This window comes from Cardiocondyla obscurior, linkage group LG02 (genome assembly GCF_019399895.1).
Source record: "Cardiocondyla obscurior isolate alpha-2009 linkage group LG02, Cobs3.1, whole genome shotgun sequence".
Taxonomy (NCBI): domain Eukaryota; kingdom Metazoa; phylum Arthropoda; class Insecta; order Hymenoptera; family Formicidae; genus Cardiocondyla; species Cardiocondyla obscurior.
In genome coordinates this window covers 20389-34784 of record NC_091865.1, presented here as the reverse complement: position 1 = coordinate 34784, position 14396 = coordinate 20389, and the positions used below count along the sequence as shown (strand labels likewise).

At 36.1% G+C, this 14396-nt stretch overlaps 3 protein-coding genes and 1 long non-coding RNA gene across 5 annotated transcripts; 3 read left to right on the top strand and 1 right to left on the bottom strand.

The window, feature by feature from the left end:
* Positions 1 to 69: 69 nt before the first annotated feature.
* Positions 70 to 1688, top strand: LOC139113543 (cuticle protein 21.3). Its single transcript, XM_070674771.1, has 2 exons — positions 70 to 118; positions 479 to 1688. The coding sequence occupies exons 1-2, from the start codon at positions 107 to 109 to the stop codon at positions 1322 to 1324; spliced, it is 858 nt and encodes a 285-aa protein (XP_070530872.1). The 5' UTR covers positions 70 to 106; the 3' UTR covers positions 1325 to 1688.
* A 585-nt stretch (positions 1689 to 2273) lies between these two features.
* On the top strand, positions 2274 to 5426 carry Ttc26 (tetratricopeptide repeat domain 26). Of its 2 annotated transcripts, XM_070674769.1 has the most exons (8): positions 2274 to 2681; positions 2771 to 3297; positions 3399 to 3479; positions 3614 to 3863; positions 3925 to 4134; positions 4217 to 4523; positions 4594 to 4834; positions 4922 to 5426. In XM_070674769.1, exons 1-8 carry the CDS (start codon positions 2679 to 2681, stop codon positions 5031 to 5033), a joined length of 1731 nt encoding a protein of 576 aa, XP_070530870.1. In that variant the 5' UTR covers positions 2274 to 2678; the 3' UTR covers positions 5034 to 5426. The 2 variants fall into 2 exon arrangements, with proteins under 2 accessions (XP_070530870.1, XP_070530871.1); XM_070674770.1 differs by lacking the exon at positions 3399 to 3479 and having other exon boundaries at positions 2275 to 2681.
* Positions 5427 to 5539: 113 nt separating this feature from the next.
* Positions 5540 to 6670, top strand: Snrpg (small nuclear ribonucleoprotein G). Its single transcript, XM_070674775.1, has 4 exons — positions 5540 to 5710; positions 5811 to 5833; positions 6217 to 6341; positions 6447 to 6670. The coding sequence occupies exons 1-4, from the start codon at positions 5679 to 5681 to the stop codon at positions 6495 to 6497; spliced, it is 231 nt and encodes a 76-aa protein (XP_070530876.1). The 5' UTR covers positions 5540 to 5678; the 3' UTR covers positions 6498 to 6670.
* Positions 6671 to 7525: 855 nt separating this feature from the next.
* Positions 7526 to 10693, bottom strand: LOC139113090 (uncharacterized). Its single transcript, XR_011547606.1, has 8 exons — positions 9963 to 10693; positions 9614 to 9780; positions 9265 to 9431; positions 8916 to 9082; positions 8567 to 8733; positions 8228 to 8384; positions 7914 to 8111; positions 7526 to 7759 (listed from the first exon to the last, which is right to left on the bottom strand). It is a non-coding gene; the product is annotated as an uncharacterized lncRNA (long non-coding RNA).
* Positions 10694 to 14396: the final 3703 nt, after the last annotated feature.

Here is a 14396-nt window from a genome sequence, read left to right as displayed (position 1 = left end):
TGCCCAAAATTCGATTGAACCCCACAACCGCACCCGCGTATAAATAGTGGTCGACAGCTACCATTTCGGCAGAAACCGAGTAGTTGTTCCACCTCAAACGAGCAAAATGGCATTCAAGGTAAGCACGTCATGTTCTGCCAAGGAATTGTTTCGATATTTTACATTAAGTAACATAATGCAAGTTTCAAAGTATTAAAATTGATCCTCGTTTCATGTATAATAGAGAAGATCGAAAAAAAAATCTACAAAAATACTTGCAACAATAAAAGAAAAAGTGCGTGCAGAAACTTTTTGTTAATTAAGCCATTTATCTCGTACACCCTTCATTTCTATTAAATATTTATAAATCTAACAAAATAGATTAATCTTTTTGAAAATTAAATCTATAAAACGGTGTAATTTATTAAATTTTGTTCATTTCTATGCGTATCGTAAATTAATTGTAATATGCACATGAGATCAATCCGCTCTTCTATAGTTTATAGTGCTCGCAGCCTTCGTTGCGATAGCAAAAGCCGGTGGACCAGCGGCCTATGACATCGGTACAGTGTCCGCTGATCACAACAGCATCGGCTACAGCCAGGAATCCACGCAGAAAGGCTACGCCGGTCAGAACGTGTTGTCCACGTACAGTCGCGCCGAGGACTCGGCCCATTCGTCGGTACGCGTGAGCAACAGCCACGCGAGCAACGACATCCTGTTGGACCAGCCTTCCTATGGCTACAGCTATGCCGCACCGGCCTTGGCCAAGCCCCTGATCGCTGCTCAACCCTTGATCGCGAAAACCGCTTACGCCGCCGCCGCCGCGCCAGCACTGGCAACTTACGCCGCTCAACCTGCCCCGTTGATCGCGAAAGCCGCGTACGCCGCCGCACCCGCTTACGGATACGCCGCACCGGCTGCGCTAAGTTACAGCAGCCCTCTTCTGGCAAAGACTTATGCTGCCCCAGCTCCTCTTATCGCTAAAACCGCCGCGTACACTACCTACGCCGCGTCGGCAACTCCCTTGATCGCCAAGGCCGCGTACGCCGCCCCAGCTTACGCTGCACCGGCTTACGCTGCATCGGCTTACGCTGCACCGGCTTACGCTGCACCGGCTTACGCTAGTTACAGTAGCCCGCTCTTGGCCAAGACTTACGCCGCGCCAATCGCTTCCGCTCCGATTTTGGCCAAGACCGCGATCGCCGCTGCGCCATCCCTTGCATACGCTGCTCCTGCTGCACCGGTAATCGCCAAGACCTATGCCGCTCCTTACTCGTACGAGACGGGTGCACCCATTGTGCACGCTTCCTTCACCGGTTTCGGCACTAGCTATGCCTGGTAAACGTTTCCAAGATATGTATAGATCTCTCGCGATTTGCGCGAGCTCCTCGGCAGTTCGTATTCCCTCTGGTACACTCGCAGATTAATCTGTGTAGATGTGTATATAATATTTATAGTATATAATGTTTTTATATTTATATACCGCTCACATTGTATCACACTACATACCTTGCTCTATTCATGAAGCCTTTAAAGGAATCTTTTACACAAGAAAAATACCCTCATGCAAAATATGGTTTTCTAAAAAACAGTGCTCACATTACTGAAATTAAATTTAAAAAAAAATATATAAAAAAAAAATAAAAAAAATATAGTAATTTTGCTGTATTAAGTATAAATAAATCTTGTTAACAAGAAGAAAATAATTTTACCTTTTCAATCTACACGTAAGGTAGTTAGTTAAGTAACGAAAGTGGTTTTCCGATCCGGTTTACGAAGTCGATGAAAGTGTTTTCATTTTCTTGTCTGCGCGTTGTCTTCATCCGTTACCGAATATCAGTGGTCCGAAATGTATGTACGTACAGGAAAGAAAGTCGCGTACGTGCACACGCGATTCAGCGACACAAAAGGCTAGAAAATAAGTTTGGCTGAAAGCTTCACAGTATAGAAAAGAATGGACGTGTCGCCTAAACAGTTAAAAAAAAAAAAAAACCCCAAAAGAATTTACATACAATGGATAATCTAAAAATATACTTCGATTATTTTACAACATCCTTGCACGAATTCAACTGAATAATCTGCTACAAGTCAACTTTCACGAGTGACCGGTTTTTCCGTAAACAGAGGCGATGACGAAATAATCGATGCGTGATCTAATTTCTTGTTCGGGCAGAGCTCGTTGCAGCTTATTCGACCGATTGTCGGATTGATTTGCGATAAGTTTAACTGTAAATAACAATCTTGCAAGACAATTCTAAAGTTATTAACCCTGCTATTTAATAATGATCACATATTTCGTTACACGTACCGTATTAACATGACGGTGTAAATTGTGGCTTTAATAAATAAACGGTGAAGTTGTTCTTGTATCAAAATCCACATATTATATAGTAAAAACAATAACGCAAATATCAAAGATTGCAATCTGCGTAATCGTCGCTATCGTGCGCAAGGAAACAATATCAGACTGTTATTTACGTTACCATGGTTACGAGCGACCGTAGCGCAGAGAGCCCAACTCAGAATCGCGGCTTCCACGCGTACAGATACAGAGGCTCGTCCGTGTGAAGCCACTGTCTGTCTTAACCCTAGCCCTCTGTCGAAACACTTGCTATTTGTTATAGTTTGATTACTGCTTGCCAACGCGCTTAAAATAATCAATACAGACGTGCGCGTATAACATTGAGCAGCAAAAAATGGTAATAAACTGCTTTTGCTTCTACAATTTTATTAAATAGTGTAAATAAGTGTTAAAATAAAAAAAAAAATTTGTACTCTTTTGCAATAGATCTTGTCGAGGTCTAAACCTGCCTCGTCGGAAGGCGCCCGGACGTCGGCGTCGCGAAAACAAATACCAAAGCTGGAGGAATTTTTGGAGAAACGAGACTACACTGGCGCTCTTACTCTACTGGAATTTAACAGCAACATAGGCGATAGCTTGGAAACGGATTTGTGGATGGGATACTGCGCTTTTCATTTGGGCGATTACAAGCGTGCAGCTACAATCTATGAAAACTTGAGAAAAAAAGATTACACACCACAGGATATCTCAACAAATCTAGCCTGCTGCTATTTTTACCTGGGTATGTATCCAGAGTCGCAGAAGATCCTGGAAGAGACAGTAGACGACAAGCTGCGAACTAGGCTGCTATTTCACTTGGCACACAAAATGGGTAATGAATCTAAGCTGATGGAGTATCATCAGATGCTGCAGGATGTTATCGAGGATCAGCTTAGTCTAGCGTCTATTCATTACCTCCAAGCTCACTATCAAGAAGCTATCGACGTTTACAAAAGGATTTTATTGGATAACAGGTTGAAATATATTTCATTAGCAAAAGATATAGAAGAATGTTTTAATAGTTAATTTTTTACTGGCACATCCTCACTTTATACATTTTTCACATGTTTGAAAGTGTACAGAAAAGCACCAAGCGGCACTATTCCAGAATAGATTCCGAATTGTATTTCCTTACTCTACTGCAGGAAAATTACAAGTACCTTTTACTTCCTTTTTTAAAGTCATTTCTACTATCTTTGATTTATTATCGAAAATCAAAATGTTTATTCGTTTAATGCAACGAGTAGTTTATTTTTATTAAACTTAAGTAGATTTTATAAATTTTTTCAGAGATTATCTGGCTTTAAATGTATACGTAGCCTTGTGCTATTACAAGCTAGATTATTATGACGTTGCACAAGAAGTGCTTCAAGTTTACCTGCAGAAATATCCAGACAGCGCAATCGCGATTAATTTAAAAGCGTGTAATCATTTCCGTCTATACGATGGAAATGCTGCACAAGTCGAGATGAAGCAGCTCATTGAGAAAATATCAAGTTCTTTTAGTTCCGGCCACGATCTTATACGACATAATACAGTTGTACGTTTGATTTCTTTCAACGCGTTTTACTTCTTATATCGCTTGTTCGTTTTTCACACAGGTCTTTCGAGCTGGGGAAAATGCCTTGCAAATTTTACCTAATTTAGTGGACGTAATACCAGAGGCCAGACTTAATTTAGTAATATATTATTTGAAACAAGACGATGTCAAGGCAGCCTACGACCTGATAAAAGATTTGGAGCCAGCAGTTCCACAAGAATATATTTTAAAAGGCATAGTTAACGCCGTTATAGGCCAGGAAACAAATTCTGTACGTTATCAAGTTCTTGTTGAATTATTTTGGAATATTTGCATTGTAAAATTTTATCACAAAGAATTTTTTTTTTTTTTAGCGTGACGGTATAAAAACTGCACAACAGTACTTTCAATTAGTGGGGTCCTCGGCGTCGGAATGTGATACTATACCCGGTAGACAATGTATGGCATCCTTCTTCTTTCTTTACCGACAATTCGAACGAGTCAGATTATATCTGAATTCGATAAAAACTTATTTTTCTAATCAAGATAATTTTAACTTTAACTACGCTCAAGCGCAAGCTGGAGCGGGCTACTTTAAAGAAGCGGAGGAAGCTTTTTTAATGATTCGTAATGAAAAATATAAAAACGATTACGTTTACATCAGCCTTTTGTCGTATTGCTGTAAGTGTTTGTGCATTATGTTTTAACTTTTTTGTAACAAGATTAACATTAATAATTATTTCTCATTCAGACATAATGAACAAGAAGGCAGAGCTGGCCTGGGAATTATATTTGAAGATGGACACATCGGCAGAATCTTTCAATTTGCTTCAACTAATTGCCAATGCATGTTACAAGGTAGGCGAATTCTGGTATGCTGCTAAAGCCTTCGATATGCTAGAACGTATGGATCCAAGCCCTGAACATTGGGAAGGAAAGCGAGGCGCATGCTGTGGTACTTTCCAATACATCGTCGCGGAAAAGTTACCAAAGTATGTTTTGCGTATTATAGATATATACTCATAAGTGTTTATCATATAATTAAAAATTGATTAATTAATTTTTCTTGTCATTAATAGAGAATTGCTGTCAGAAGTGATACAGATTTTGAAGAATACATCCAACTCTCAAGTAGATCAGATAATACGCGTAATGCGTAAATGGGGAAAGGAAAACCGAGTAAATTGTTAATATTATATCAATATCGACGATATTTGCAATTCCATCCAGAAAAATGCCTTAAATTTATAAAATTGTGTAATAAATAATACGACATAACATATGCAACATATGTAGCAACGCATGATGCTTTAAATATAATTTATTTGTTACAACAAGATGTAAATTCTATTCTCAAATTTAATTTCTGTATCTATAATATAATCTAACCTAATTCTGCACAATCTTGTATCACCACGTTAGTGACTTACGGGTGAAATAGGCTTGCTCTTTCACCTTGTGCACTTTTGTAGTACACCCTTTATATTAATAAATTGAATTAAAATCGAGAAAGGTTATAATGATCGATTTCGCAAAAATACAATAAAATAAAAATTGATTGAAACCAAAGTTCTTTTGATACGCTTCAATTTTAAGTATTGAAACCTCGGGATTACAACTGCGACATACTTTTTGCGTGCGTATGTGCGTCCCCTCCATAGTTCCATGTAGCTGATGTAGCTTGCGAGAGTGTGAGTTGTATTGCCTGCATCTTTGTATTCGTCGTTTTTATTCCGGTGGTTTATCACTGACCGGTGCTACGTAAAATTCGTAATTGTGCATTTATTTAGTGCATATCGGTATATTTAGATAATTCAGACGCTATAAAAACCAATCATGAGTAAAGCACATCCACCAGAGCTTAAGAAGTGAGTATATTTCTCAGACGCCGAGACGGTATCACTACTAGCGTTATTTATCACATTGTTTATTGTGTTATAATTACTAATCTTTTATTTTAATTTTCAGGTATATGGATAAAAGATTATCTCGTAAGTAAAAATGCAATGATGCATTGATAAAATCAAAACGACAGCTTTAAAAAAAAATTATCTTTGTTTAAGTTTAGCTGAAAGAGAGGTTAAGCTTGATGTTTCATTCACAGATCAGAATCACTCAAATTTCTTTTATAAAGAAAAACAATCTTTCGTGATAAAATAGTATTTTCTGAACGTACTTTTTTTGTTTTTTTTTTTATATATAAAATAAACTTAGTTTTTATCTACAGAATAAAGTTTATCCACAAATATTAATTATAATCAAATGTAATTAAAAGTTTTATTATATTATAGTATATAAAAGACATTTTTGTAGAAGGTAATATAACTGTAACTATCTTATTTTTTATTTTATTTCTACTCCATTTATTTTATAGTAAAATTGAATGGTGGTCGCAGAGTTGTTGGGATATTAAGAGGCTTTGATCCATTCATGAACATGGTCATAGATGAAAGCATAGAAGAATGCAAGGATGGTACTAAAAACAATATTGGAATGGTGGTAAGTTCTATTATGGCTGTATAGTTATGTTTACACAAGCATATTATGAAATTAGTTTTGTAATATTATTACTGATATTTATTAAGATAAATTGTATATTTTTAGGTAATTCGTGGTAACAGCGTCATCATGTTAGAAGCTTTAGATCGAATATAATATATACTGCTGCAAAATTTGACTCTGTACCTAATATGTGTATATTTTTAAATAAATAATTGGATTTCATTAAAATTATAATTACAATAGTTTAAATAGTTTTGAACAATTTTAAAATATTTTTTATTACAAAGTTGTAAAATAAATGTATATCTCGTATAACTTCAAAAAAATTGTTAAAATATTGGCACCCAAGTACAGGGAGAGTTCCATATGGCCATACAAACCTCAAAAATGCATCTAACGAACTGTTCTCGATAAGTGGAATGATAGGAAATTTTTAAAGAAATGCAGAAATATATACGTATTTTACTACTATAAAATATGATATAAGAGAAAAATTAAACAATACATATTAATTAAAAATAAATAATTAAAATAGAAGGTACTGTTATTTCCGTTCATTTATAATACACAATTAAAAAAATATTTAATTCTTTGAAATGTCTAATGTATTTAAAAATTTAAAATAAAAATTATTATAAAATCTAGTATAGTGTCTACATTTTATTTCAATAAGTTTTATAAATTTAAAATACATAGAGAAAAATTAGAAAGATCGATGAATTTGCTGCGATGGTAGCGCCAAAAGCATTCGGTAAACGGACAATTTTGAAACTACCAAAATCGATAGTGATATATATATGTCATCATCGATTTTAGTAGTTCCGAAATTATCCGTCTACCGAATGCTCCCAGCGCTACCGTCGCCGCAAATACATCGAAAAAGGTTAGAAAGATCGATGCATTCGCGACGGTAGCGCCGGGAGCGTTTGGTAGGCGGAATTTTTCAAAACTACCAAAATCGATGGTGACATATATATATCAATATCGATTTTGGTAGTTCCAAAATTCTCCGTCTACCAAATGCTCCCGGCGCTACTGTCGCCGAAATACATCGATCTTTCTAACCTCTATCGATGTATTTTAAAATTTAAATAATTATTTAAATAAAACGTGGGCACTCTACTAGCTTTAATAAAATCAAATTAGAATAAAAAAATTAACTTAGAACATTCAAAATCATAAACTTTATAAGATTTTTATTTTAATTTATAAAACATACATGTCACTTTTTATAAGTTAATTATTAATATTTTCCGTAGACTTACAAGCTTCAAACTTTGTGGAACGAAAGTAGAATGAAAAAACTATAATGGAATGCCAACAGGACTCTTGAGAAAGCAGCAGAAATCCCCCTCACCAAGTACAGATCACAGTAAAAATTCTGCGGCCTTCCAGATACTCCAATCACAAGATAACTGAAATATATATTTTAGAGTTAAAAAACTTATTGAAATGTAATGTGAGCACTCTACTACACATAAATAAACCAAATTTAAGTCAGAAATATATCATAAAAACCTGAAAATAATATATTTAACAATATTTGAATTTTTAACCTACAACACATACCTGTCACTTTTTATAAGTCATACAAAAAATAGTTCCCAGTGCTGTACAAGCTTGGCACTGTTTGTGGAGCAAGAAGAGGCTTCAAATTATATAAAAAATCCAACGGGACCGTCCAGAAATCAGCAGAACTTTTTTGTCAAGCTGTAGAAACACAGTGAAACTTCTGCGACCCTCGCAGCACTCAAAATCACCAGCTAACTAAAATAAAAATTTATTTACAGTTAACAGAATAATTCAATTGTATTTAGAACACTCTACTACACTTAAATAAACCGAATTTTAGTCTGAAATTTAACTTAGAAGCCTGAACTCACTCTGCAAAGTGTTAGTGCTATCTGGAGTACTAAGTAAGTCGAGGATTTTTCTCTTGCACCAGGAATGGTCAAAGGGACTTCTGCGGCTTCCCCGAGTCTCCGGACGGTTTCCTTGGTTAGTTTCCGTCGCGAACTTTTCGTCCCTAAAGCGCCAAACCTGTAAATAAAGCAGAAGTATTTTTAAATTAAAACTAAAAATCTCATAAGTGACACATTGAGGTTAAAGTTATATATTGACTATTTTCTCACTTTTTAATTAACTAAGGCTCTCGAGCAATCTAAAATCGGTCCCTCACGATAGAGGAGGGTACTCTAATTAAATTCTAACGCATGACATACCTGAATTCACTCTGCAAAGTGTTAGTGCTATCTGGAGTACTGAGTAAGTCGAGGAATTTTCTCTTGTACCAGGAATGATCAGAGAGACTTCTGCGGCTTCCCCGGGTCTTCGGACGGTTTCCTTGGTTAGTTTCCGTCGCGAACCTTTCGTCCCCAAAACGCCAAACCTGTAAATAAAGCAGAAGTATTTTTAAATTAAAACTAAAAATCTCATAAGTGACACATTGAGGTTAAAGTTATATTTTGACTATTTTCTCACTTTTTAATTAATTGAGGCTCTCGAGCAATCTAAAATCGGTCCCTCACGATAGAGGAGGGTACTCTAATTAAATTCTAACGCATGACATACCTGAATTCACTCTGCAAAGTGTTAGTGCTATCTGGAGTACTGAGTAAGTCGAGGAATTTTCTCTTGTACCAGGAATGATCAGAGAGACTTCTGCGGCTTCCCCGGGTCTTCGGACGGTTTCCTTGGTTAGTTTCCGTCGCGAACCTTTCGTCCCCAAAACGCCAAACCTGTAAATAAAGCAGAAGTATTTTTAAATTAAAACTAAAAATCTCATAAGTGACACATTGAGGTTAAAGTTATATTTTGACTATTTTCTCACTTTTTAATTAATTGAAGCTCTCGAGCAATCTAAAATCGGTCCCTCACGATAGAGGAGGGTACTCTAATTAAATTCTAACGCATGACATACCTGAATTCACTCTGCAAAGTGTTAGTGCTATCTGGAGTACTGGGTAAGTCGAGGAATTTTCTCTTGCACCAGGAATGGTCAGAGAGACTTTTGCGGCTTCCCCTAGTCTCCGGACGGTTTCTTTGGTTAATTTCCGTCGCGAACCTTTCGTCCCCAAAGCGCCAAACCTGTAAATAAAGCAGAAGTATTTTTAAATTAAAACTGAAAATCTCATAAGTGACACATTGAGGTTAAAGTTATATTTTGACTATTTTCTCACTTTTTAATTAACTGAGGCTCTCAAGCAATCTAAAATCGGTCCCTCACGATAGAGGAGGGTACTCTAATTAAATTCTAACGCATGACATACCTGAATTCACTCTGCAAAGTGTTAGTGCTATCTAAAGTACTGAGTAAGTCGAGAATTTTTCTCTTGCACCAGGAATGGTCAGAGAGACTTCTGCGGCTTCCCCTAGTCTCCGGACGGTTTCTTTGGTTAATTTCCGTCGCGAACCTTTCGTCCCCAAAGCGCCAAACCTGTAAATAAAGCAGAAGTATTTTTAAATTAAAACTGAAAATCTCATAAGTGACACATTGAGGTTAAAGTTATATTTTGACTATTTTCTCACTTTTTAATTAACTGAGGCTCTCAAGCAATCTAAAATCGGTCCCTCACGATAGAGGAGGGTACTCTAATTAAATTCTAACGCATGACATACCTGAATTCACTCTGCAAAGTGTTAGTGCTATCTAAAGTACTGAGTAAGTCGAGAATTTTTCTCTTGCACCAGGAATGGTCAGAGAGACTTCTGCGGCTTCCCCTAGTCTCCGGACGGTTTCTTTGGTTAGTTTCCGTCGCGAACCTTTCGTCCCCAAAGCGCCAAACCTGTAAATAAAGCAGAAGTATTTTTAAATTAAAACTAAAAATCTTAAAAGTGACACTTTGATGTTAAAGTTTTTTTCGACAATTTTCTCACTTTTTAATTAACTGAGGCTCTCGAGCAATCTAAAATCGGTCCCTCACGATAGAGGAGGGTACTCTAATTAAATTCTAACGCATGACATACCTGAATTCACTCTGCAAAGTGTTAGTGCTATCTGGAGTACTGGGTAAGTCGAGGATTTTTCTCTTGCACCAGGAATGGTCAGAGAAACTTCTGCGGCTTCCCCTAGTCTCCGGACGGTTTCTTTAGTTAATTTCCGTCGCGAACCTTTCGTCCCCAAAGCGCCAAACCTGTAAATAAAGCAGAAGTATTTTTAAATTAAAACTGAAAATCTCATAAGTGACACATTGAGGTTAAAGTTATATTTTGACTATTTTCTCACTTTTTAATTAACTGAGGCTCTCGAGCAATCTAAAATCGGTCCCTCACGATAGAGGAGGGTACTCTAATTAAATTCTAACGCATGACATACCTGAATTCACTCTGCAAAGTGTTAGTGCTATCTGTGGTACTGGGTAAGTCGAGGAATTTTCTCTTGCACCAGGAATGGTCAGAGAGACTTTTGCGGCTTCCCCGAATCTCCGGACGGTTTCCTTGGTTAGTTTCCGTCGCGAACCTTTCGTCCCCAAAGCGCCAAACCTGTAAATAAAGCAGAAGTATTTTTAAATTAAAACTAAAAATCTCATAAGTGACACTTTGAGGTTAAAGTTATATTTTGACTATTTTCTCACTTTTTAATTAAGTGAGGCTCTCGAACAATCTAAAATCGGTCCCTCACGATAGAGGAGGGTACTCTAATTAAATTCTAACGCATGACATACCTGAATTCACTCTGCAAAGTGTTAGTGCTATCTGGAGTACTGGGTAAGTCGAGGAATTTTCTCTTGCACCAGATATGGTCAGAGAGACTTCTGCGGCTTCCCCGAAACTCCGGATGGTCTCGTTGGTTAGCTGCCGTCACGTATCTTTTGCCTATAAAGTTTAAAGCCTGTAAAACAAATAGAAATATTTGTTTTTCTGACTTTAAACTTTAATCAATAACACATACCTGTCACTTTTAAAACTTTTATAAAAATTAGTTTCCGTTGATGCACAGTCTTGGCACTTTGTGGGAATAAAAAAGACGGTTTAAATTTGTTAAAAAATCCAACCGGACACTCGAAAAAACAGTTGATCTTCCACAAACGAATAAAATAAGCATAACATATTTTGCGTAAAATATTCACCAATGGAGACACAGCATTAATACTGGCATTCATGAAACGACTCGATTAATAAAATAATGTAAAAATACTTAATAAATAGCATTAAATTGTTGTAAATTAATGAGCAAAATACGATTAAGTATAAAAACTTATAAATAACGCAAAAAACAAACGTAAAATGTCAATCAATTAATTTCAACCAATAGGAACACAGCATTAATACTGACATTCATGAATCGATTCAAACAATAAACTATTGTAAAATTACCTAATAAATATCATTAAATTGTTGTAAATTAACGTGCAAAATACGATTCAGTTTAGAAACTTATAAATAACGCAGAAAAAAAATGTAAAATGTCATTCGATTAATTTGAACCAACAGGAACACAGTATTAGTACTGACATTCATGAAACGATTTGATTAATAAAATATTGTATAAATAATTAATAAATATCATTAAATTGTTGTAAATTGACGTGCAAAATATAATTTAGTACAAAAATTTATAAATAACGCAAGAAAAAAATGTAAAATGTCATTCGATCAATTTCAACCAATAGAAACACAGCATTAGTACTGACATTCATAAAACGATTCGATTAATAAAATATTGTAAAAATAATTAATAAATAGCATTAATTGTTGTAAATTGACGTGCAAAATATAATTTAGTACAAAAATTTATAAATAACGCCAAAAACACGTGCAAAATGTCACTCGATTATTTTCAACCAATAGAAACACAGCATTAGTACTGACATTCATGAAACGATTCGATTAATAAAATATTGTAAAAATAATTAATAAATAGCACTAATTGTTGTAAACTAACTTGCAAAATACGATTTAGTATAAAAACTTATAAATAACGCCAAAAACACGTGCAAAATGTCACTCGATTATTTTCAACCAATAGGAACACAGCATTAGTACTGACATTCATGAAACGATTCGATTAATAAAATATTGTAAAAATAGTAAATAAATATCATTAAATTGTTGTAAATTGACGTGCAAAATATAATTTAGTACAAAAATTTATAAATAACGCAAAAAAAAAATGTAAAATGTCATTCGATCAATTTCAACCAATAGAAACACAGCATTAGTACTGACATTCATGAAACGATTCGATTAATAAAATATTGTAAAAATAATTAATAAATAGCATTAATTGTTGTAAACTAATTTGCAAATGGAATTTTCTCTTGCACCAAAAATGGTCACAAAGACTTTTGCGGCTTCCCCGGGTCTCCGGACGGTTTCCTTGGTTAGTTTCCGTCGCAAACCTTTCGTCCCCAAAGCGCCAAACCTGTAAATAAAGCACAAGTATTTTTAAATTAAAACTAAATATCTCATAAGTGACACATTGAGGTTAAAGTTATAATATGACTATTTTCTCACTTTTTAATTAAGTGAGGCTCTCGAACAATCTAAAATCGGTCCCTCACGATAGAGGAGGGTGCTCTAATTAAATTCTAACGCATGACATACCTGAATTCACTCTGCAAAGTGTTAGTGCTATCTGGAGTACTGGGTAAGTCGAGGAATTTTCTCTTGCACCAGGAATGGTCAGAGAGACTTTTGCGGCTTCCCCGGGTCTCCGGACGGTTTCCTTGGTTAGTTTCCGTCGCGAACCTTTCGTCCCCAAAGCGCCAAACCTGTAAATAAAGCAGAAGTATTTTTAAATTAAAACTAAAAATCTCATAAGTGACACATTGAGGTTAAAGTTATATTTTGACAATTTTCTCACTTTTTAATTAACTGAGGCTCTCGAGCAATCTAAAATCGGTCCCTCACGATAGAGGAGGGTGCTCTAATTAAATTCTAACGCATGACATACCTGAATTCACTCTGCAAAGTGTTAGTGCTATCTGGAGTACTGGGTAAGTCGAGGAATTTTCTCTTGCACCAGGAATGGTCAGAGAGACTTTTGCGGCTTCCCGGGTCTCCGGACGGTTTCCTTGGTTAGTTTCCGTCGCGAACCTTTCGTCCCCAAAGCGCCAAACCTGTAAATAAAGCAGAAGTATTTTTAAATTAAAACTAAAAATCTCATAAGTGACACATTGAGGTTAAAGTTATATTTTGACAATTTTCTCACTTTTTAATTAACTGAGGCTCTCGAGCAATCTAAAATCGGTCCCTCACGATAAAGGAGGGTACTCTAATTAAATTCTAACGCATGACATACCTGAATTCACTCTGCAAAGTGTTAGTGCTATCTGGAGTACTGGGTAAGTCGAGGAATTTGCTCTTGCACCAGGAATGGTCAGAGAGACTTTGCGGCTTCCCGGGTCTCCGGACGGTTTCCTTGGTTAGTTTCCGTCGCGAACCTTTCGTCCCCAAAGCGCCAAACCTGTAAATAAAGCAGAAGTATTTTTAAATTAAAACTAAAAATCTCATAAGTGACACATTGAGGTTTAAGTTATATTTTGACAATTCTCTCACTTTTTAATTAACTGAGGCTCTCGAGCAATCTAAAATCGGTCCCTCACGATAGAGGAGGGTGCTCTAATTAAATTCTAACGCATGACATACCTGAATTCACTCTGCAAAGTGTTAGTGCTATCTGGAGTACTGGGTAAGTCGAGAATTTTCTCTTGCACCAGGAATGGTCAGAGAGACTTTTGCGGCTTCCCGGGTCTCCGGACGGTTTCCTTGGTTAGTTTCCGTCGCGAACCTTTCGTCCCCAAAGCGCCAAACCTGTAAATAAAGCAGAAGTATTTTTAAATTAAAACTAAAAATCTCATAAGTGACACATTGAGGTTAAAGTTATATTTTGACAATTCTCTCACTTTTTAATTAACTGAGGCTCTCGAGCAATCTAAAATCGGTCCCTCACGATAGAGGAGGGTGCTCTAATTAAATTCTAACGCATGACATACCTGAATTCACTCTGCAAAGTGTTAGTGCTATCTGGAGTACTGGGTAAGTCGAGGAATTTTCTCTTGCACCAGGAATGGTCAGAGAGACTTTTGCGGCTTCCCGGGTCTCCGGACG

Excerpts from the sequence above, each read along its gene's own strand:
- Ttc26 (XM_070674769.1), top strand. Across the intron at positions 3,864-3,924 it reads TTATACGACATAATACAGTT|GTCTTTCGAGCTGGGGAAAA; the intron begins GTACGTTTGATT and ends TTTTTCACACAG. Across the intron at positions 4,135-4,216 it reads TAGGCCAGGAAACAAATTCT|CGTGACGGTATAAAAACTGC; the intron begins GTACGTTATCAA and ends TTTTTTTTTTAG.
- Snrpg (XM_070674775.1), top strand. The coding sequence starts at position 5,679 with ATGAGTAAAGCACATCCACCAGAGCTTAAGAA. Across the intron at positions 5,711-5,810 it reads CATCCACCAGAGCTTAAGAA|GTATATGGATAAAAGATTAT; the intron begins GTGAGTATATTT and ends TTTAATTTTCAG. Across the intron at positions 6,342-6,446 it reads AAAACAATATTGGAATGGTG|GTAATTCGTGGTAACAGCGT; the intron begins GTAAGTTCTATT and ends GTATATTTTTAG.